Consider the following 23,422-nt stretch of genomic DNA (forward strand, 5'->3'; position numbering starts at 1 on the left):
TTCAGCCTACACCAGGTCATTAATTTATTTTATTGTTTGATTTGATTATAAAGTTCTACATACTGAATGTTTTATTTAATGAGCATCTCACTGAATATAATGTAGACTGCAACACTGAACAAACAATAAATACATGAAATCAAATGGTTTATTTTCCATAATTATGCAGTATAAATATATTACATTTTTATATTTTCTAATGTGCCTTTGTTTTGGCTGATGTACTAACTGTCAGGGACTTGGAGTCTAGCACTTTCGCTCTAATCTGTTAAATGTAGAGCATATGCTGCAGATGTTCCCCCAATCTGCACTGTCCTTAATAATATCAAACATTTTAACTCCTGTAACTCGACTCTTTCGTGGAATCCCTCTTTTTTCAAAATCCCTGCATTTCCACCCCACGTGACCGCCCTCTCCCTCCTCCCTCCCCTCCCCTCCTCCGTGCGTAACCGTGCCATACCTCCTCTTCTCCTCTCCGTGATCCATCTATCCATCCATCCGCGTTGCGTTCTCGTGCTTTGGGCATCTGTCCCTTTAAGAGCCTCATCCTGACAGCAGCAGCAGCAGCAGCAGCATCCTCCTCCTCTGTCACGGACACGGGCAGACCCATCCTCCCCTCTCTCGTTTACGCACTCGTTTCGGCTCTCGGTAACCTCCATCTTACATCGACATTAATGCCTTTTACCGCCGCGTCACCGTAGCGCGCTCTACCGTTCCTCCTTCCTCTTTCCTCCTTCCCGCATCCGAGACCTGACCGACCCGCTGAACTCCTCCCCCCCCCTCCCAAGATGGCTGAGTTGAATCTGGGCAAGGGTCTGACCGCGGGGAAAGTCGCCAGTAACGTGCAAAAGAAGCTGACCAGAGCGCAAGAAAAGGTAAAGTGCTCACATTCCCAATACGTGTCGTGAAATACCGTGAGTGTGGCCTTGTTACGTGGTCACAGGGGGTTAAGGCCAGCGGTGGCGCATCCCCTTCCACCGCAAAACCCTCTCTACCACGTCACGACATAGTAATGACATTAAACCCAGCGAATTTTAACAGCAATTCGTTAATATTAGCCGTAAAACGTTGTCATGTGACTTAAGTTGAATCGCTGGCCTGTTCGCTGTACCAGTACACAGCGTTGACAGATGGCACCCCCCACGTTTTTTGGTGACTGTACGCAGGGAGCCCGGATGTGGAGGTCAACGCTTTTTAACCTGCTGTAACGAGGGTTTCATGAGGGCAGAGATAAATGTAGTGGTATGCGTAAAGGGTGCTGATTTCTGGAGATGTTTAACGCGCGTAAAGGCCGAGTATTAGTGCAGTGTTGTGATGTGGCGGACAGGGGGCGCTGTTCGTCTGTCATAATGCATCATATGAAAAGTGATACCCCTGACAGAGAGCAGTGGGACGAGCTATAATGAGAATTCGGGGTTCTGGGTTGATAATGTCTGTGTGTAAATGTATATTGTTCCTTAGAGACTATTGTAGGGTTGTCAGAAGTAAGATGCAAACTAGATACTAATTTCACAGGACAGAAATGAGCCTTTCCTGAAAAGCTTTAGAGTTGACATGAGCTGTACCAGAACAAGTATAAGACTCATAGACTCGTACACACCCATGGACCACTATGGAGCCTACCTGGACGACTGAGGGGTTGCACAGATACAGGGTGGCCCAAAAGTCACTGACAGTTGAAAAAAAATCATAATTCTTTTGTTTTTAAATATTTTTCTTTTAATTTTTCAGATCATTTAGAACTACTCTTCCGACATTAATATGAGCAAATACAGCACCGAGGAAGGAACCCTCAGTGGTACAGTACAGTGGTACTTTGAGTCACATGAGTCAAATTCAGAAACCCAGCAGTGTTACCATCGACATTTTAATACCAGAGATGCTCCAAGCGTAAATGTATTAAAGGAATAATAAATCATTTTCAAAGACAGGGGGCAGTATGTGATCTCCACAAACCTGACTAGTCCCGATTTCTTCCTGTGGGGCGATCTTAAAGAAAAGGTGTTTGTGAATAAACCTCAGACAATAAACAACTTAAAACGTAATATCAAGAATCAAATAAGAGCCATAAGCCCGGAAATGCTTTCAAATGTTACGCAAAGTGTGTTGGATTGGGCTGTTCAGTGCAAAACCGAAAATGGTAGACACTTAAAAAACATTATTTTTACTTCCTTTAATTGAAGTAGTGATAAGTTCAAGTAAACAATAATAACCGTATATATTGCCAAAAGTCTCAGAAGGTTCAGTTTACCTACTGCTAAAATTTGTATAAGTTAATAATTATATATATTGAAGATTTAAAAGTGTATAACGACAAATGGTAATATAAAGGAAAGTACTACCATTTAATGCTGAAAATCAGGTTCTATTGTCTAAATAATGTTTTTATTATCATCATAGTATCAGAATCTGTATTGAGTGTCAAGTTTATTCCTTCATTTGGAAATCAAGTGTTAAATTTTAATACCATGACGACACAAGTATACTGTCGATTGTGTTCGTTTATGGATAGGGAAGGATCAATGCTGTGGTCACATTTTGGCTGGACAGTTTTACATATTTGTATTGTCTTAAACAGCTGAGCGATAGATTAATATCAAATCGGGCTGTAGTTGACTTAAGCCTGTCACGATAACACATTTTTAAGTACGACATATAGACGATAAACTATAGTATTGAAAACACCCCAAACAACTATTCGAAATGTACGATGTTGTTAAAAAAAACATGACGTGCAATAGACAAACAGTAGAAACTTAGGAAGAAATTTAGGATTAGTTTGTATCTATAATGATTGTTGGCAGTTATTTATTCAAATCTCTACAGCTCTAATCTTATCGCAGTGCAGAAAAAATGACAAAAGAAAATCTACACACTATAAATATTGAGCCCAAAAAAATACTGCTCAAACTTTCATATATTGAACGATAAGTCGATATAGTGATTTGTGACAGGCCTAAGTTTACATAAGAAATTCTTGACTGACTAAAGATATGTCATGTGCATTAATTAACTGAATAAAATGGGGTGTGACATGGTACTGGCAAAAAAAAGTTAGAATTTACCATCATTTCCTCCACAAGCAACAAAATCTCTTGTAGTTTAGATCTGTACAAACATGTTCTGAAATGGGATTCTTGTGTTAGTTTGTACGTTCAGATTTCAGTCTGTTCTTGTTGTTCTGGTAAGATTATAATATGTGAACTTTGAATAGAATCTTGATGACTTTTCTGAGTTTTAAGCCATGTTTTAATGCTGTTACCTCCTTAAAAACATACCTGGAGTTGTGTTTTGTTTCATTCAATCCTTTATTATCAGTCTGTCTACATCTCCAAAACTCAAAATGCTCTGTTCTACCTTGTGATGTCATGAAGTGGTAGTTTTCAGTACTTAGCATCTACCTTTTACCTTTTGTTAAGAAGAGATAGGCAACTCCAGGGCTGAAATAATCCAAATGATTCTAGTGAAGGTGTATGGAATTTGAAAACACAATGTCGGTTTTCCTGTTTTACCACATGACATCACAAGGTGGAACAGAGTGTTTCAGTTTGAGAGAAGAACTCAAGCTAATTGACAAAACTACAAAATCATAACTGTAACTGACAATTAGTTATTACCCATTCTTTTGCTTAAAGGGATGCGAACCCCCTGAAATATAAAATGGCAGCTTATTTGAGGAGACTAGAACTCCTACATTTGCTTGAGTAATGTGAATTTGTACTTCTTAAAGTAGTTTTCAGACAGCGTGCTTCTGTCTTTTATACTTAAGTAATAAACAGTACAGTACTCGAGTTACTTGAGTAAAAGTTGTGGTTCCTCTTCCCACTGTGAGAAAGTCTACAAGTGACAAAAGCTTTATGTTGACAATATGAAATGATTTGAACATTTGTGTTTCTTGCACCGCTCCTTCAGATATGATTTAGTTTGTCCCATTATTGTGCTCTATCCTTGAAAACACATGGTCCACTTCTTTGTACTTATACTTGAGTAATAGTATTTTGAAGTATCAGTACTCTTGAGTAATTCCTTGGAGCACTACTTTTCACAACCTGTAACAGTATTTCCACTTGAGTACCTGTTGGCGATCCACCTCTGACTGATACACATTTGGTTGGAAACAAATCAGAAGCAGATACATTAGAGAGAAGACTGAAATCTAAACTTTAAGCAGCTTTTACACAGAGTAAGACCCCATGGAGACGTAGGGAGGGCATCTGACACACAAGGACATTTCAGAACATGTTTGCAGAGATCTACACTACAGGGTTAACATCTTACACTAGACATTTTCTTGCCTACAATTGCTTACAGTATGGGATTAAATTTATCTTTCTCAGTGTAGCCAAGCAGTTTACACCACCTGGTCAAGGTACAGGTCAGATCTGTGGAGAGGCAGCTCTGCAAGGCATGTTTTTCAAGGTATTTCTTAACAATAAAACAACAAGCAACTTAGTGATGGGCGCATTCTTATGAAATATCCATCTATCAATTCTGACTTGAAAGTTAATACTCATGAAAAAATATCAATACTTGAAATTTTTCATAAATGTTTAGTTAGATTAGTTTAGTTTATGTTTAGTTAGATTAGTTTATCTTGTCTGTGTAATCCCTCAGTCCTGCATAATCCTGTTCAATGTGTTTTAATACAAAGCTCATTAGTATCAGTGTTGCATCAATATTGCAATACTGGCCAGAGTATTGCACCACACAGACTAGTATACGCCCACGGACCACTATGGAACCCACCTGGACGACTCAGAGATTACACAGATATAAGACCACACGGTAATATTAAAAAAGTACTACTATTTAATGGTGAAAATAACTCTTTAGACAATAGAATGTGTTTCTTATTATCATCGTAGTGTTGGAATTGATATTATTGAGTCTATGCCTTACTATTGAAATCAAGTTTGAAATTTTAACATCATGACAAACACCACTGGTATCATCCATCACTCCTCTAATTTAATAAATACAACATAGATGCATTTAATACCACACTGAGGAGTATTATAGGTACAACAATAACAACATAAACAAACAGGTAGCTCATAGTGACATAGTGTACCTTTATATAACTATATTATACACATTACATAGGGGCTACATGTAGACCCTGTGTACAGGCCCACAGGTGTGAAGGGTTGCCATGGTTACACACACTGGCCAATCACAACAGCCAAACCCAGACGCACCCACCACCACATCAGCACATCTCATGTTTCATTGCAAACCTAAAATAGCTTGTGAAATGTTTGTCCTTGTTGAGTAAACAGTGTTTTATTGAATGACTAAAATAATCTCAAGTCTGCTGGGTTAAAGGGATGTAACAACAACTGAAATATTGTGACATTGTGTCATCAAAAGTCTTACAATAGTATGGTGGACTGTCACAATAAATAGAATTACAAGCACCTACAGCGTTCTAACCAACAAAGTGTACTTAAGGCCTTTGTACAAACATTTTGGTATTAACAAAACGTTTTCTGAACTGAAAATGTTCTTCTGGAAGAACAAATCCTACAAACATTCAGGATCATTCATAAGCACAAACATTCTTCCATTGTAGAATATTATTACTCTTATAATACAAACATATATATAAATATAAATATATACAAAAACATCCCCACACCTCCAGTTCTTCATGACCAGAGCGCACTCATCTCCATGGGCCGTCAACCATGCCCCCCTTCCTCTCTATTTACCACGACTTTCAATAATGAGATAGAACAATGACTTAAGTTGGTTACATAAGTTGGTATCTTAAGGATGTTCCTGCTAAGTGTGTTCTTGAGCTTTTGGACATTTGTAATTATAGCTGAGCCTGTTAAACAGTGAATCTAGCTCAGAGTGTTTGTTTTTGTTTTCTTAAAGTGGAATTTATGTACATTTTCAAGAAAACCTTTATGAATGAGGCCCTGTGTTACTGACATCACACTGGGGCTGTCAGGATTATTTGACTGATCCATTTGTGTTAAATGTACTTTTTCATTTATTCAAGTTTCATTTCATAAAGCTATAGCTAAAACTATTCTAAAAACAACTCTAAAATTTGTATGATTTATAAAACATATTCTGTATTCTATTGTAATGTTGAAATGTGCACTAGCTCTGGCTTATTTTTATACAAAGGCGTGCTGCAGTCACACCACAAGTGTTAAAATTATAATCAAGATTTCACATCCTGTCACAAGACTGCACAAAGAAGTCTGCTTAGATGTTCTGACAGTAATTCTACCCTACAATATTTCACAGTTACTTCACATTTATTTAATTAACGAAATACCCAAACCCAATCTACCATCTAACTGTGCAGTGACTGGAGGATTAAAGGGGACAGTGAGGGGGAGGAAAGGTGAGGTCTGGAGGAATAAAGGGGAGAGTTAGGGGGAGGTGGGATGGGGTCTGGAGGATTAAAGAGAGAGAGCTGGGGAGGGGGGGCTGAAGGACTAATAGGGAGAGTTAGAGAGTGGAGGGGTGGGGTCTGGAGGACAAATCTGCAAATTATCCTAATTTGCAGTAAAAAACAATTACAAGGACTGTAATACTACTGAAACTACTGCTGTCTCAGAAGCCAATATTCCCCTTGAATCTGATATTTTCATGACAAATAAAAAAGTAAAAAAGTAGAATTTGAACATTTGCATTAATCAGAAGGTTATCTGGCTATATCTGTTCAAATACTACAAAAACAACTTGACCTGCGTCCATCACTATTTATAGAAAATATGAAACGTCTGAAACCTTACAGTGTTAGTCAGACTTTTTTTTATTCCTCAGGTTCTCCAAAAGCTTGGCAAGGCCGACGAGACCAAAGATGAAGCCTTCGAGGAGTGGGTGGTCAACTTCAACAAACAATATGTGAGTAGCTCTGCAGGTGTGGTTAGCCCGTCCCTATTTAGTTTGGACCAATCAGAGCACAGCATTGCCTGTGGGGTTTAGATCACATGTGGCCTGCACTGCCCACAGAGACCAGTCCAGATCACTGCTCATGTTACTGCCCCGGAGATGTGTGTGTGTCAAGATATAACATCACAATCAACTTTTAAGCTTGGTGTTTTTTGTTTTTTTTTACAAACATCAAGAGAGGTAGAAGATTCATGAATATATCTAGAGTATTTCAAGTGTTTGTTAATAATTAAGACTGTCTGCTCAAACCATAGACTGTATATATAAATGGACATAACTAACTTGTGAGCCGCTGCATTCTAGTGCTCAACTCTGGCTCCAATTCACTTTTTATTGGAAAAGTTTCACCCCTCTCTCTATAACTGCCGCAATGAGTCTCGTCATTTTGATCTTAAAATGTTCATATTAACACTTTCCACATGATCCTGGTGTTTTTATTTCACTATTGTGTCCATAAATCATGATATAAACATTAATAACAGACAAATCAGGCGCCTTCTTTCCCCGTGGCTGCTCCTGCTAGCGTTAGCAACAGGTTTGATTGACAGCGTTGCTAAGTGCCCGCTCCCTACCTGCACCTCTGTCTGCACCAAGGGGCGTTACCTTCAACGACCTCACTCCAGATTGGTTCTTTGGTTGCTATGAATCTCGGGGTCAGAATTCTAAATATGGAACTCAGCACCACATTTGCCCCTGTAACTGTGAGCTGCGATGAGCTTCATGTGACTGGGGCTGAACGCTATGGGTAATGTCACTCTCACTCAAAGTCCACTTCTTTATACAGTCTATGGAGCCTCATCCACATCCACCGTCTTCAAAAAAGTCCTGAAAACTCAATTGCTCAAACCTGCCTTCAAATACATGCACCTCCTTCCCGTTTTGAATTGTGTGAAGCTTCTTTGAGTGTCATGAAAAGTGATATATAAGGGTCATCATTATTATTATTATTATTATTATTATTATTATTATTATTATTATTATTATTATTATTATTATTATTATTATTATTATTATTATTATTATTATTAAATTAACCTGTGATAATTAAATGGGAAAAACAATGTTAAAACCAAACAACACAATCTATAATACTTCTCTGTGTACTCCATAGACAGAAGGCAGTAAACTCCAGCGGGACCTGCGGGCATACCTGGAGGCAGTCAAAGGTAATCTGCCCATAAGACGATTATCTAGGAAACATATTTTGATGTTGCACTGATCTCTTAGATTAACTGTGCTTGTCGTCCTCAGCCATGCACGAGTCGTCCAAGAACATCCAGTCGTGTCTGGCCGACATGTACGAGCCCGAGTGGAAGGGCCACAGGAAGGTGGAGTCCATTGTGGAGGTTAGACGCTTGATCTGACGTATGTTACACTGTGTCATCAGGTTTTATGCAATGGTCCAAGAATTAACTCAAGTACAAGTCACAATTTGAGTTTGCCGCAATTATCCCTAACCCTAACCCTAACCCTAACTGCTAAAGCTACAGTTATTTAGATAATATAATGTACAAAGCAATGAACAAACTAGCCTGTTATTTTTTTTTATCTTGTTTTACCTGTAATTTAGATTTCTACAAAGATATTCTGAAATGCATGTTAGTTTGTCATATTTTCACCAAAATCTTGGAGCAATAATAACCACTTTTAGCTTGAAGTGTTTTGGTGATTGCTAATTAAAGAACGTGAAAATGTATTTTATTTTTTTATTTATTTTTTTTCTAAACCCTCTTCACCTCTAGCACAGCGGTGTCTCTTTAACAAGCCTGAAAACATAATTACATATTTGCAAAAGTTATTTCACATTGACCGATTAGAGCCAAACGCCTTCAGATGTTTTAATAGAAAAATGTTGTTACGCCTGTATTTTGGACCTCTACAAACATGTTCTGAAATTCATTGCATCCTTGTATTATTTTATCACTTCATATTTTAGTCTTTTTAATGTTGATTGTCCAGGACTTGTTTACAATATATTTACTTTGACCCACTTTACAAAGTGTATTTCAAATGGGCAACGCCAATAGCCTTGACACTTTAACAAACCAGGCAGCAGTATGCAATAAAGTTTATTGAGTAGATGAATAAAATCTTTTTTTCATATTTCAGCTCTATTAAATAACTCATGAACCGTAAATCGTCGTGAACCTTAAATCATCCCTGCGTTTTTTGCAGGACTGTGATGTGCTGTGGGAGGACTACCATCAGAAACTGGTGGACCACGCCCTCATCTCCATGGACACTTACCTGGGACAGTTCCCCGACATCAAGGTAAAGATGGACCCCGGCTCACTGAAAAATAACCACAGCAGTGTTTTCCAAGTCATGCTCAGCTGTTAAACTGAACAATCAGATTTAACAATGAAGAATTTTGACTCCAAATAATTTAAAGAAGATTGTGCTTGTGTCTGCTGCTCTATAGTTATAATCTATGACACCCGTGGATCATTATGTTATAATTTGGACATTTTAAATCGCAATATTCATCTAAAATGACTTGATAAAAGAAACAAGGTCACTGATTTCCACATTAGAAAACTGCTGTGCCTAATGGGAGCTGACGTCGCCGTAAAAACGCATAACAAAGAGCCACAAAGTTGTCTGCCCCTCCATCAGATAGCTGCAAATCACACTTTTTTTTTTTATTTGTGCAAAAATGGCTACGTGATGCTGCCAATTAATGTGATCGTTGGTGTATTAAATACTCATAAGCAAATGTCTGTAAAATATGGCCACTGTAATCTATTATTATGCTGTAATAATTGTGTTATAAACTTGCCAGTAGGTTGGATTAAACCAACTCAAATTAAAACAATGAACAACTGTCTCTAGGAAATGTCACAGCACCAACCTTTTGCCATACTGTTCCTGTGATCAGAGCTGATGAGATAAGACCAGACACTTCTGAATCTTGTACTTATTTCTCCAGTTAACACATTTCTTCAACTCACAAAATAGGAATGTGCTTCAACATAAAACTGTGACCAACAACAGCAAAATATAAACTTTGATCAAATAAAAGACACGTTGTAACTATTCCATTCGTGCGGAGCTACTCACAAATATCAAGTCTCTTCATTCTCTGACCTTTTTTAATAATTTGCCCAGGCTCGTATTGCCAAAAGAGACAGAAAGCTGGTCGACTATGACAGCGCCAGACATAACTACGCTGCCACACACAAGACCAAGAAAAAGGACGGGGGCATCAAACTCACCAAGGTAAGAGCTTGTATTAACACTGCACACACTTAAAACAGAATTATCTTATAGAACAACATGAGCGTAATTTGTCATGTTTTGTAAGACGAACACTGATACTTGGGATTGGTACAATAAAAAATCAGAACCTATGGGACAAGATCTCAACCACATTCTTTGCTCAGTCGTAATAAGGCCCCTGGAGCTGTTCTTCTTGTTTTAGTGGTGTACATACATGTGAAAATGCTTTGTCTCCTGCAGCCATCCACCCTGCTGGAAAGAGCCACCCCCGGTTGGGCTCAGGGAATCCTGTCTGCTCACAATGTGGCCCAGAGCAGCTTGTCCAGGAGTCAGGTACACACCACATCAGATCATTATAAACACTGTCTGGGAGCAAGGTACTCTCTGCATCAGACCATTATAAACACTGTCTCGGAGCTAGGGTTTCAAAGATCATCTGTGGCCCATTTCACTTTGTGAGGTGGGGTAGAGTGCTTAGATTCTACTGCTAGAAAATAAAGTGTGGGGTGCACTTTGAGACTGAGACTGTAGATGTAATTTTATGGTAGTACGGGTGTAGGTTGGGATTAGAAGGATTAGAATACATCTTGTCTTCATACATTCTGTCTTCAGCTTTGGAATTAGTGATCATTTTGTCAGACAGGGGCGTTTGTGTACCTACTTTACATGTTTCACTTCCAGTATCCTCCTGGTGACATGCCCTGTAGGCGGCTTTACTTGGTTTTTGCCAGATAGCCAACAGCATTTGTGGAAAAATACACCACAATGAAAATGAAAGCAGTAAAACAGGGGTGTCAAACTAATTTTCACCGAGGGCCACATCAACAAAATGGTTGCTTTCAAAGGGCCAGATGTAACTGTAAGATAAATGTCACTACGTTTTAATCTTGTTAATTAACCGTTTCTATATTTATTACTTATTCAGGTTACAAATATTGCATATGGATTTGCATAAACATGAAAAAAATGGCTGTTTAACTGTATCTCTTGATAAACTGACATTTTAAGACAGTCATACCTTTTAATTTACTGTGTCGCAGGCCACATAAAATGACGTGGCGGGCCGCATTTGGCTCACGGGCCTTGAGTTTGACACATGTGCATTAAAATAAAAATATATCGCAAACCCACACACACAGACCAATACCTATTATGGACGTCTGAACACCCAACAGAACAAAAACTGTCAGTATTCAGAACACTGTACAACTGGGTCATCATCATCATCACAGACACTGAGGACAGGGAGAAGGAGGAGGCACTATGGCCAATACTATTTCACTGTACTTTAGGCTGAGGAGGAGCTGGAGAGAGCCCAGAAGGTGTTTGAGGAGATCAACCTGGACCTGCAGGAGGAGCTGCCTTCACTTTGGAACAGGTCTGTACACGGGTACATAGTACACAAGATGTGTGTTTGTATCATGTTATAGAGTCCACATTATGCCATGGATTTGCTGTGTGCTGTCTTTTGATCATATTTACCAGAAAAAAGTAACTGAAACGTTTTCATTACGTTTTATCAAGATCTGAAATCCTTATTGTTCACTTTCCTAATGCATTCCTCACATCCTAATTATATACCGTGATGGCTTTATAAATATGTTTCACGACTTTCAGAGACCAGAGGTTCATGATAAGAAGAATAAAATGCTTTCTAATTTGATACAGAATACTCACCGTTTGCACTGCATATACAAATCTTTCAATGAAATATACTAGCCTATTTTCCTCTCATTCTGGCCGTCTGTGTGTGTTTCTGCAGTCGTGTGGGATTCTACGTCAGCACCTTCCAGAGCCTGGCCGCGTTTGAGGAGAAGTTCCATCACGAGATGAGCCGGGTGAGTCCATGTGCCGCTGAGGTCACATACAGGGCAGACCACACAAGGGGTTACCATAGAAACGCAGAGAGTGTCCCACTCTGATGGGCCGACGCTGAGGGCTGTTAGCGAAGTGACATGTGTCCAATCAATCCATTAAATCTATTCCGTCTTCTTCTGCAGTTGGACCAGGACCTGCACGACGTTTTGGTGAAACTGGAGAACACAGACACAAGCAGGTTGGTGTATTTTAGTATAATGTGTTTTCTTTCATTTAAATGTTTACATATTAGGAATCATTTTATATTAAGGTATTACATTAGGTGTTTAATTGTCAGTGTTGGAAAGTAACTACAGGTACCAGGAATGTGTATACAGAACGCTGGTGACAGTAACGACAGTATTTAATCATGTAATTTAGGTTTAAAGTTTTCCTTCTCTGATTAGTGCATAGAAAACAGTGCAACAGACATACAGCTATTCCTATGTCACATGTACACAATAATACATTTCTCAATAGCTCTAAGTGGAAGTACACACTCTGTGATGGTAAGCTATATTTCTATGAGCACATCTGCCCCAGGGCTGACTGACAAGAGATGTGGCTGACATTCTGTGCTCTCTTGGCCTCTTCAATCTTGATGTTCTGGGTTTTTTTTTTTCTTTCTTTTAGTCAAGGGCCCTTTTTTAACACAGGGATGAATGTTTTCTGTTAGAGAGAATGAATGAGGATGCTAACCGTAATGCTAAACCAGTTTAACGCATGCATTAACCTGGCGTCACCCTGAACATTGCAGCAGGACAGATAACCGTGGCGCAGCATCGTCAGGACCTAACAGGAGGTAACCGTGGTAACCTGTGACATCACTTCCTGTCTGTTTTTGTCTCACTTTGGCGAAATGTTTCTACTCTCTGTATTGCTATGTGTGCTAATGGGTTAATGCTAATGTGCTAATGAGGAGATCTCTGAGTGTTTGGAGTGCTTCAGAACTGCAGATGTTTAGCTTGTTTGAGTTGTGGCAAAATAAAACAGAAACAAAGCTAGAACAGTTGTGAAGTTAGCAGTTGGCACTTTCCGTATTCTTCGGATCTCACATTTCTACCTAAAATATTTCGGTAGGTTTTAACAAGTGAATAGTCTTCACTTTAAAGCATCTGTTGGATCATGTTGCTATTGTTAGTTGTGCAGCTTTAAGCCTCTTCAGCGTGGTTCATTACACAGCCTACATACTGTAAATAAGAAAATGTGAAATAACAGCAACAGATCCCATGAACGAGGCATTTTTAAGCTTGCGCAAACATAGTATGATAGTATAAAGGCAGGGTATGTAACCTGGGCTTTTACTGATTAAATAAAACAACAATCACAACTGAACCTGTTACCAACAACCCTAACCCTACTGATAGTATTTAAATAGAAAATGAAATGTTTACCTAATTTCTGAGGAGTGAGGACACAGGTAATAGTTATGAGATTAGACTGAATATTTTGCATGACATACTCTAACAAAACAAGAAAAAAAAAGTCACCAAATTACTTGAGTGGATGCATTAAGTCAGGGGTGGCAAAATGGCTGCTTTCAAAGGGCCAGATGTAAAATAAATCTAACTACTTTTTTAACTTGTTAATTCACTCTTCTGTATTTATGACTTATTCAAGTTACAAATATTGCATATGAATTTGCCTAGATGTAAAAATATGGCTGTGTAACTGTGTATCTCCTGGTAAAATGACATTTTAAGACTATCATACCTTTTAATTTACCCTGTCGAGGGCCACATAAAATGATGTGGAGGGCAACATTTGGCTAGCGGGCCTTGAGTTCGACACATGTACATTAAGGGATTAGTGTAGATTGCATTGAAATGACATTCCCAGATTTACCCCAGCTGTGTACATGTGCCGTTCTGGAGCTGAACTTTAGCCTGTCTTTTCTCTAACTCTGAATGCTCTCTCCACTCTGAGTCTGAGGAGGCACTGGGCCTGTTTGCATGGGACCCTCCACTGGACCGATGAGCTGCATGATGACCACTGTAATATCTGATGCCTGAGCCCTAACACAGCATGCTAACCCTCTCTGTAGCTACTGTTGGCATCTAAATTAACTCTAACCTGTTTCCTCCTCTTGGCACTTTGGTTTGAGTGCTCAGTTAGATCTCACTGTATTTTCTGTGTTATTTTTAGTGGCAAAGAAGCGTCGAACCACACGCTCAGGCCAGGCGGACCACCACCCATCCCCAAGTCTCCTTCCAAGGTAGGCTGCATGTAAATATAGAGAATCACTAAACTTGGCAATGTGTTGAATCATTTTAGTTATAAAATAAATCATTTGGCAGATTGGCTGTTATTTCTCTGTTGTCTCTTATTAAAGAAGAGACTAAAGTGCAAACATTTCAAATAAAAAAAAGTAAGTGTAGTACATTTTATAGGTAAACTCATACATATATTACTAGTATTATAATTGTAATAACCTTATTGTACTAAACTAATGGATATTTTCGAGAGCCGTACGGTGTGGTGGAATTTAGATTTTAATTTTCTGTAAATTCTTAAATGAATTATTGCTAATCATTGGTAAATTATACATTTCCATTTTGCTCAAGAAGATTTAATAATATAACTTTCTTTATTATGATTAGATTTAAGTGGAAAAAAAACTGAAAACCCACTTTTTTCATGTATATTGTATTTTAATAGGATTATCTACAGTTTCTTGTGATTCTTTTTTAGCTATTTTAACACAAACTAGGTAAATCTGGAACTTTCTGTTCAAAAACAGTCAAAAACTGAACTTTCAAGTACTATGTGACATCACGCATGACTGTCCTGATTACAGCTAGATGTTGCTGATTACAAACACCTAATTGCAAGGGCAGACTGTGGATACCTGTAAAACCAATCACACGGTTCCTCATATATCCAGACCCGCCCCTTCTTTCCCTTCTCAATCTTCTCTAGTCCTCCAGGTTCTCCCCAGTTTAGCAGTTCTATTTGAAATGTGCTTGTGGGCATAGTTAAGGTGTTTAGTCACACTTTAAAGATGAGCAAAACATCATGATCCTAGTGGTTGATACGTAGCTGTAGTTTATATATACTTATGAATTAAAAATGGGAGAACAAAATAGGCCGTTAACATATTCTACGCCCAAAAGCTCCAATCCACAGGCAACTTTTTCACTCAGAAATATGTACATGCGATTAGAGTGCACTTCAGAGTTACAATAAATCATTGATACCTCAAGTATGTAGTTTTTGCAATCACCAGGTATTTAATAAGGTTTCATGAATATTCCTGCTGTTGACCCCATTGTCCTTGTCTTTTATATGTCCTGCAGCTAAAGCCAGCAATGCCTCCTCCTCCAAAGGTCACCCCGTCTAAAGAGATGAAGACAGAAAACATCATTAACCTGTTTGACTCTGCCAACAATCCAGACATCAACGTCACATCTCCTACAGAGGTCAGTGCTGAGCCTCTTCTGTAGTGACCCTCCTGTCACTCCTCTGTTGGGCCTTTCACACATTCTTTTGGTGAATTCTTAAACTTTTATCCTGTTGATGAATTGTGAAACCTTCGTTAGTAAAAGAATAAGTTGAGGCAAGGCAGGTTTATTTGTGCACAATTCATACACAAAGAACACATCCAGAGCTGCTTTAAAGTCTATTCTCTGAGCTACAGGAGCCAGTGCAGAGACCTGAGTACAGGACTTATGTGCTCGTACTTCCTGGATGTAGTGAACGCTGCAGTGTTCTGGATGTACTGCAGCTGTTTTATCGCTCATTTGGACAGGTCTGTAAGCAGGCCGTTACAGTAGTCTAACCTACTGGAGACAAACACAGGCACAAACACAGACAAACACAAGTCTCTCCAAGTCTGGTTTAGACAATATACCTGTGATTTTTGCATGTTTTAGATGGTAAAAAGCTGCATATGTTATTTATTTGCTGTTGCTGTTAAAGTTCAAGTCTGAGTCCATTATTACCACTAGATTTCTAGACTCATTTGAAGGTTTTAGACAGAGAGACACTGGAGGTGACTTCTAATACTTTCTCTATGTTTCTGTGGGCCAAAGATGATGACTTCAGTCTTGTCTGAGTTTAGCTGAAGACAGTTGTTTTACGTCCACACACTGATCTGTTGGATGCAGTGGCAGAGTGAATCCACTGGTCCATATTCACCTTCTGCCAGTGAGACATAGATAGATAGAGAAGTGTCATCTGGATAGTTGTGGTAGGACACATTACTACTGCGTTTTAACTGGAATAATGGCAGCATGTAGAGATTGAACAAAAGGAGTCACAGAATTGACCTCTGTGGCACCCCATAGGTCAGAGCCATGTGATCTGAGACACATTTTCCAATTTCAACTTAGTACTTCCTGTCCTCTAAATAGGGACAGTTTAGTACAGTACTAGAGATGCTCAGCCAGTCCTTTAGTCTCTGTAAGACTAGAGGACAAGGTGGGCAATTCTCTAGATACCTTGAGACACTCATCCAAGTAGCTTCTTCAGTTCTCATGCAGCTCTGGTAAGGTCCTCTGTGTCCATTAGCGTCAGACCCATCCTGTATATGAGACCCTACACCCTGTTCTTAGGGTCCCCCTTCTCTGTTAGACCTCTCTTCCTATGCGTGTGACCTCGCCCCTCTGTCTGAGACTCTACCCCTTGTCTGTGACTCTGCCTTCTCTGTCAGACCTCCCCCCATATTAAGACTGCCTCCTCTGTGTCCTGACTCCTCTCCCTTATGTGAGACCCTAATCCCCTTTCTGTGACTTTGCCTTTTCTGATGGACTGCTCCTCTATCTGTGAGACACCGCCTCTTTGTCCATGATTCCTCCCACTCTATCTGACCCCTCCCTCGTAATTGTGACCCGCCCCCTGTCTGTGACTCTGCCCTCAGTGCTGTGTTCCTGTTGTTGTCATTGTGCTCAGCCTGTAGCCAGCAGCCTGTTGGACATCGACCTGGACTCGTTCAGTGCAGCGGCGCAGTCTGTCTCCAGTGTGGCACAGGTGGTTTATCCCAGGCATGAACACTACCAGAGGGCATCCCAGAGCACGCCAGGCTTCACAAGACATTTGACACTATTCAGAATAGAACTATAGAATAGACTATATGTATTTAGTTTTAGCTACCTGATGTATGCAACATTTTGATATTTTCACCATTTAAAATATAGGATAATTTATTTTAAATTGCTATGGCAACTGTCCAAATTTTTCATAATTTTAAATCTGAGATGGAGGACAGGGGCCTGTATAATTCTAAAGACTGGTTTATAGTCCAGCGTCAGGCATCGCTCAACTGAAAGGTGACGTCTCATGACCTGAGCCAGACTACTCTATTGCTCATTATCAACCAATCACAGCTCTTGTATTTGGTGGAAATTCAACGCATGGCTGAGGTTTTGGATGGTGGATTTTCATGTGTGTGGCAGACACACGGCACAGCAAACCCCGCAAGTATCTCATTGGCTTTCATGTGCGTTAGGAAGCTGTGCGGGACATCTGTGAGAATTTGATGCCAGATCATAAACCAGCCTTTTAGGAGAATTGTCACTATCTAAACCCCAGGACCTGCAGCCAATCATTAATCAGTGCTAGTTCAGCCTGAATTCTGGAGGTTCTGAGCTTTCACATGATGCATGACCTGTCCATCCTGAGAATGAGAAAAACTTATATGTGTCCTCCATCTGCAGATTAAGGCACTGGCAACCCTTCTTTTAAAACAGTAAGAGCTCAGGCATATAAGCAGTTCTTTAAAATCCTTTCAACTGGCAACAATCACGCTCTTGTGGTTGAATTAACTTTAAAACCTTTTTTTCATGTAGATAGATCCAATAATTGCAGAGATTTTAACCATGAATCAACCAGGATAGAATATTTATATATACATATATAAATATATTTGGATGATTTTAATACAACATAGTGGGACATAGTAGGTATTGAAGCATGTGTGCAAATGTCTCGTGAAGGCGTGTCCTGAGTTGTATTGTCTTCTGGACTGGGTGATGGATAATGGCATGATGATACAGAGTTCAAACTGCTTTTTAGAGAGCACTTCTTCCACAGTAGCATTGTACAAGGATCACTTTTAGCATGACTCTACTTCTGCCCTGCTTTGATCTGACCGCTCATCATTGGACATGGTTAGCATAGCGTTTTAGCTAACTCTGCTTCTCCTGACCTCTTTCTCTCTCTTCTCATCGTGGGCTAATGGCTTTAGATATTGTAGACAGCATGGACTAGAGGTACCCTGACACCTAATCATAGGAGGGTTGTTATCAGTTTTGTCTCACTGTTTCCTCTTCTTTCCTTAGCAGGCAAACTGGGATTCCTGGGTAAGCAGTAGTGCCATGTACATGTTCTTCACAACTGTGTAATAATGATCATCAATTTCATCTAGTACTTTGTTTGTCTTTTAAACTATTTTTAACTGCGTAATTGTATAATACATGAAGAGAGAAATAGTCTCTTCACTCAGAGAACCAAGGTTACATCAGTAACCTTCAGTCCTATTTCCTTGTTCCATGTTGCATGTTTTTGACATTTTGGCTGTTTCGCCTGTTATATATTGGTTTTATTCTCTTATATCTTTTGTGTGCCTGCGTGCCTGTGTTTGGTTTGTCTCGTGTTGGGTGTATTAACTCTAGTTAGACCTTTTCTCAATTTAGTCTTGATAAAAATACTTGTAATATTAGATGGAAATGTAAAAATTAAATTATGAAAACTTTGCCTCAAGTATTTTTACTCAAGGCAGGATTGAGTTCCTGAAGGTACTCTGTCCCCTGGCCTCCCTGTATGTTCATGTCTTGTCTCCAGGCCTATTCCACACATGAGACACACAGGGATGAGCTTTTTTTCTCTTTACGCTGGTGAAGCTGTGCCCTGACTTGGGGTTTCACTTCACCAGCCCATGCCTGCCCCTCTGCCCTCTGCAATGCATCCATGAACTAACCTGAGAACTGTAAGAGAGCTGTGTCCGAGCAAACCCTGTGGAGCTGAGCTGAGGACAGACACGCCTCCTCTTACAAGCCTCCTCTTTCTCCATCTGAACATAGCCCTGTGTGTTGAACCTCTGTTTGAGAACCACTCACAGAAGAACCAGCCTCTATCTTCTGATGGAAAAAACCTGCTTCGACTTTAGTTTCCTGCTTCCTCCTGCCACCTCCTCCTTCTCTTCATCTGTCTTTGAGTTGTGCCTTCTGAGCCAAGGTCTATCTTCTGATGATCTGATCACATCAACCATGGAGGTCTTCAGACGATGTCCATGGCATCTCCCCTGCTCCTGTCGTAACACATATAATCTTAACCCTTCTCGTAGCTAATAGGACCATCTAATCCTTCATTCATAATTTCTTTCATAATTCCATAATAGTGATTTTTGCATGTTTTATAAAGCAAAGCAAAGTATGGTCTAATTCTAGTAAATCAAGCTCTGAAACATGCAAAATCACAGATAGATTTTCATAAATTTACTCAATCCTAAAACCCTTTTTAAAAACTTCTCGTTAATCCCTTGTTTTAAAATTCTATTCGTAAAAATTCCAGTCTTTATTTAATGCAACTGTGACATAATGAAAGAATTTTTGTAACTTAGCTGAAATGTTCTCCCACACCCATATTTGCATTACCCGACCCAGACTGACGAGGGCGCTGCTGAGGAAGAGGAGGAGCCCGTGAGGCAACATTACGACCCAATAGCCGCCGCTCAAGAGGGCTGGGGCGACGACGGCACTCAGCCCATCCGGTACGACCCAATCGCGGCTGCCCAGGAGGGGTGGGGCGATGACGGGACCCAGCCTGTGCGCTACGACCCGCTGCCTGCTGCTCAGGGCAGCTGGGACCAGGAGGACAACCAGGACGCGCAGTACGACGAAGAGGGCAACTATGAGCAGGAGGCCCCTCATGAGGAAGAGGCTGTGGGGCAGGAGGAGTGGGGCGATGAGGGAGCGGAGCCAACCACTGACGAGGCTGCCCCCATAACTCAGGAGGAAGAGCCTGAGAAACCGTTGGAGGAACCATGTGTGGAACCTCCAGAAGCTGAGGAGGAGGCTGCCACAGAGGCTAACCCAGAGGCTAACCCAGAGGCTAACCCAGAGGCTAACCCAGAGCCAGAAGAGGCAGCCCCCACAGTGGATGTGGAGGAGGGTCAGGTAACGGTCACAAGGAGAGATGCATTCGGATTAACAGTGGTGGTGGATGCATCGGTTCTGGAGGAGGAGAAGGTGTGACATAAACAAGTGCTAAAGTTTGCTAACCAACTCAGGGACTAGATATGGAAGTGCTATCATGGTGATCCTCCGTGTTCACTCTAGTAGGTGTTTGATAAATATATATATATATATAAATATATATGTTGAGTTTAAATTTTTATATCATTATATCAACTCCTTTAAGTTGTTCCAAAGCTGGTGTAACTCCTTGTCCAATAGTGGTTTAGAAAAGTGTTCAAAGGTAGTTACACTGTTTTTTAAAATGTTTAGTGCCATAAGTTAGAGTGCCGAAAGAGCTAGGGCCGGCACTGGTAATTATCATAATGACTAGACTAAAACTACATCCATCTAAACCAGGCACGTCCAAACTGTGGCCCAGGGGCAAAATGCAGCCCTCATACCAATTTTTCTTGGCCCTCAAGCTTCCAGATGAATTGGCCCATATTATCTTAAACAATACTTTTTACTGTAGATTTCTGAAAATCTACTTACTGCCCATATCAAACATTTAATGTGTCCCATTGAGGATGTGCATGAATAAAGGTCTAGTGGTTCAGTCTAACCTGTAATAATAACACAGATTTGAAGTATTCTCTGTATTGGCAACCAGTCTATGGCCCTCAATCGGCCCTCAGCTTTGTCTGTGTTTTTATATGTGGCCCTTAATGAGAAAAGTTTGGACACGCCTGATCTAAGCTATGACATAGTTTAGATGGCTGTGCAAGTACATATTTTCATCGTTTAAAAGTACTGCTATACTCGTTGGAATAATAAACAATAATGAGTGCAGACTAGATCCAGTATCTCATCGATGAGGTTTTCTCTTTAAATCTTAACTCTTTAGGAGCATATCATTGTTTAGCACACTTTATAGACACTAAACATACTAATGAAGATGTAGATGTCAGAACCTCACACACATCACATAAATGACCTGGTGTGAGCTAACACTGCTGTAGTCCGTGTGCTTGTATGGACCGCACGCCTCAGTCCTGTCCTCTGTGAGTCTGCTGAAGCGCTCCGACTGTATGTCTAACAATAACATTGGTCTGCCTCTCCTTCTGTCAGAGTGACTCGGGAGCAGCTGCCACTTCACCAGAGGCCCCACCTGCAGCACCAGAGGAGGTGAGGGCAGCAGACTTCTGGGTAATATACTCTGCAGTGAGGTTACGACACAGGTTAACTCCAAATAAGTGTTCTCTGTGAATCTTGGAGAGATGTGCAAGCATAATGTACTTGAAACAGATGCATTGTTCCTTTATAAACACAGAAGTGTATACTGTTGAAGTATTCATTTGATTTATCTTTAATATGTTGTCCATTACAGGATCTTAAAGTATTTGTTGATTTATTTTAGTGTGACTTGGCAAAAAGTCTATAGCGATAATTGGACAGGAAGTAGTAAAGCTAACAGAGAGCTAACTGGCACCATTGTGCACTGAACGCACTTATTCTATGGTTTAATACATAAAATCAAGGCAAAAAAAATCCTAATATGAGGCTTTGTTATACCTCAGTTGGTGGTAGGGGGTGCCATCTGATACTTTACCTAGGGCATCAAATTGGTAATCATCATAAAGACAAAATCTACATGCATTTTTGTCATCTAAAACTGTGACTAAAAGTAGATATTTTCATCATCTAAAACCACTGATACTTTGTTTTAATTATAAAAACTAAACAAACGAATGGAAGGAACAAGATGACACGAGTCCCCAATGTATAAAAAAGATCTGGTTGACTAAAACTACTACTGATTGACATTTTCATCAACTGAAAACAAAAAATATATATATATTATTGGGACTAAAACTAAAACGTTCTTCAAAACATTCTTGTTCACTGTCCCCGTGTGTTTGTGCAGGAGCCCGCAGCACCAGCACCCGTTGCAGAAGAACCCACAGAGGCGACCCCAGCAGCAGAACCAACAGACCTGCCCCCGGGCTTCCTGTTTAAGGTGAGCAGAGGAGCACAGCCAAAGCACACGTAGTTTCATAGTGTCAAACGGAGCTCTGATGGACCGCTGTGCTGTAGGTGGAGGTGATGCACGACTACGCTGCCAATGACACAGACGAGCTGGACATGAAAGCCGGAGATGTGGTGTTGGTCATCCCCTTCGACAATCCAGACGAACAGGTCAGTGCACGAGGGCGGGGTCAGAAGAGCGTCTTATACTCAAGGGCTCACATTAAATTAGATTAAAGTGGAATGAAACACTACATCAACTTCTTTTTAAAGTAAATTTGCAGCTCTCTGGTCAAAAAGTCTAAAACAACCACTGCAGTTTCAAGTAATATGTGACATCACACAGCACTGCCCTGATTACAGCCAGGTGTTTCTGTTTACACCTGGCTGCAGGAGTTTGAAGTGTGGATACCTGTTAGACCAATCACACTGTTCCTCATATGTCCAGACCCCGCCCCTCCTCACTCTCCCCTTTAGCAGCTCTATTTGAAATGTGGTTGTGGGAGGAGTTTGTGTACAGTTTCGCTTTAACTTACTGAGAGTTGTATTTCAATAAATTCCTGCTTGTTTGAGCAATCCCGTATTATCCTTTATTTGAGGCTTGAGTGATCCAAAAAACAGAGTGCAGATTAAATGTCAAAGGTGCAGACAGATGTGGATGTGTGAATGGGGGTCAATGCTGAGTGTTCTGGCATCATATCTGTCACTGGCAACTAAACAATAAATAAACTAAATTGGTTTATTTTCATCACTAAACGTCCTTCTTCATGTGTCCAGGATGACGGCTGGCTCATGGGGGTCAAGCAACAGGACTGGCAGCAGAACAGAGAGAGTGCCGCCAAAGGGGTGTTCCCAGAAAACTTCACCCAGCGCCTGTGAGGGAGAGAGGGAGACAGAGAGAGGGACCACCCCTAACCTCCTCCTGTCCTCCGCTTGTCCTCCTCTGCTCTCCTCTCCTCCTTGGGATATTCTATCTCTACTAGGACTTTGGCCATAGACGCCGAGCCGCCCCAGCCTTGGCTCCAGGCAAAACATTCGGGAAGGTCTGCTACACTGTGCTCACCGGGGACCTGAGCACTTCTGCAGGGCTGTAGGATGGAGGGTGGGGTCTGACGTGTAAATGGGTTGTGTTCATGTGAAGTTATAACATTCTAAAAAGGGTAAACTTGAGATGGAAGGTAAGATACAATTCTATGGTCAAATTAAAACTCAAAGGTTATTCCCTGGTTTATAAATTTTTTATTTCTGGGTGAAACAAAAACTGATGATGATCAACACACACACAAAAACGT

The 23,422-nt window shown here is 40.3% G+C and overlaps 1 protein-coding gene across 1 annotated transcript; it reads left to right on the plus strand.

The window, feature by feature from the left end:
* The first annotated feature begins 528 nt into the window (after positions 1-528).
* Positions 529-23,072, plus strand: LOC117389796 (myc box-dependent-interacting protein 1). Its single transcript, XM_055230373.1, has 21 exons — positions 529-875; positions 6,787-6,867; positions 8,027-8,081; positions 8,167-8,261; positions 9,091-9,186; positions 10,024-10,134; positions 10,375-10,467; positions 11,427-11,512; positions 11,897-11,972; positions 12,135-12,190; positions 12,749-12,793; positions 14,137-14,206; positions 15,288-15,410; positions 16,350-16,358; positions 16,882-16,959; positions 18,270-18,290; positions 19,593-20,105; positions 21,234-21,290; positions 22,030-22,122; positions 22,200-22,301; positions 22,908-23,072. The coding sequence occupies exons 1-21, from the start codon at positions 789-791 to the stop codon at positions 23,007-23,009; spliced, it is 2,049 nt and encodes a 682-aa protein (XP_055086348.1). The 5' UTR covers positions 529-788; the 3' UTR covers positions 23,010-23,072.
* The last annotated feature ends 350 nt before the right edge of the window (positions 23,073-23,422 follow it).

Source organism: Periophthalmus magnuspinnatus, chromosome 21 (assembly GCF_009829125.3).
Source record: "Periophthalmus magnuspinnatus isolate fPerMag1 chromosome 21, fPerMag1.2.pri, whole genome shotgun sequence".
Classification (NCBI taxonomy): Eukaryota; Metazoa; Chordata; class Actinopteri; order Gobiiformes; family Gobiidae; genus Periophthalmus; species Periophthalmus magnuspinnatus.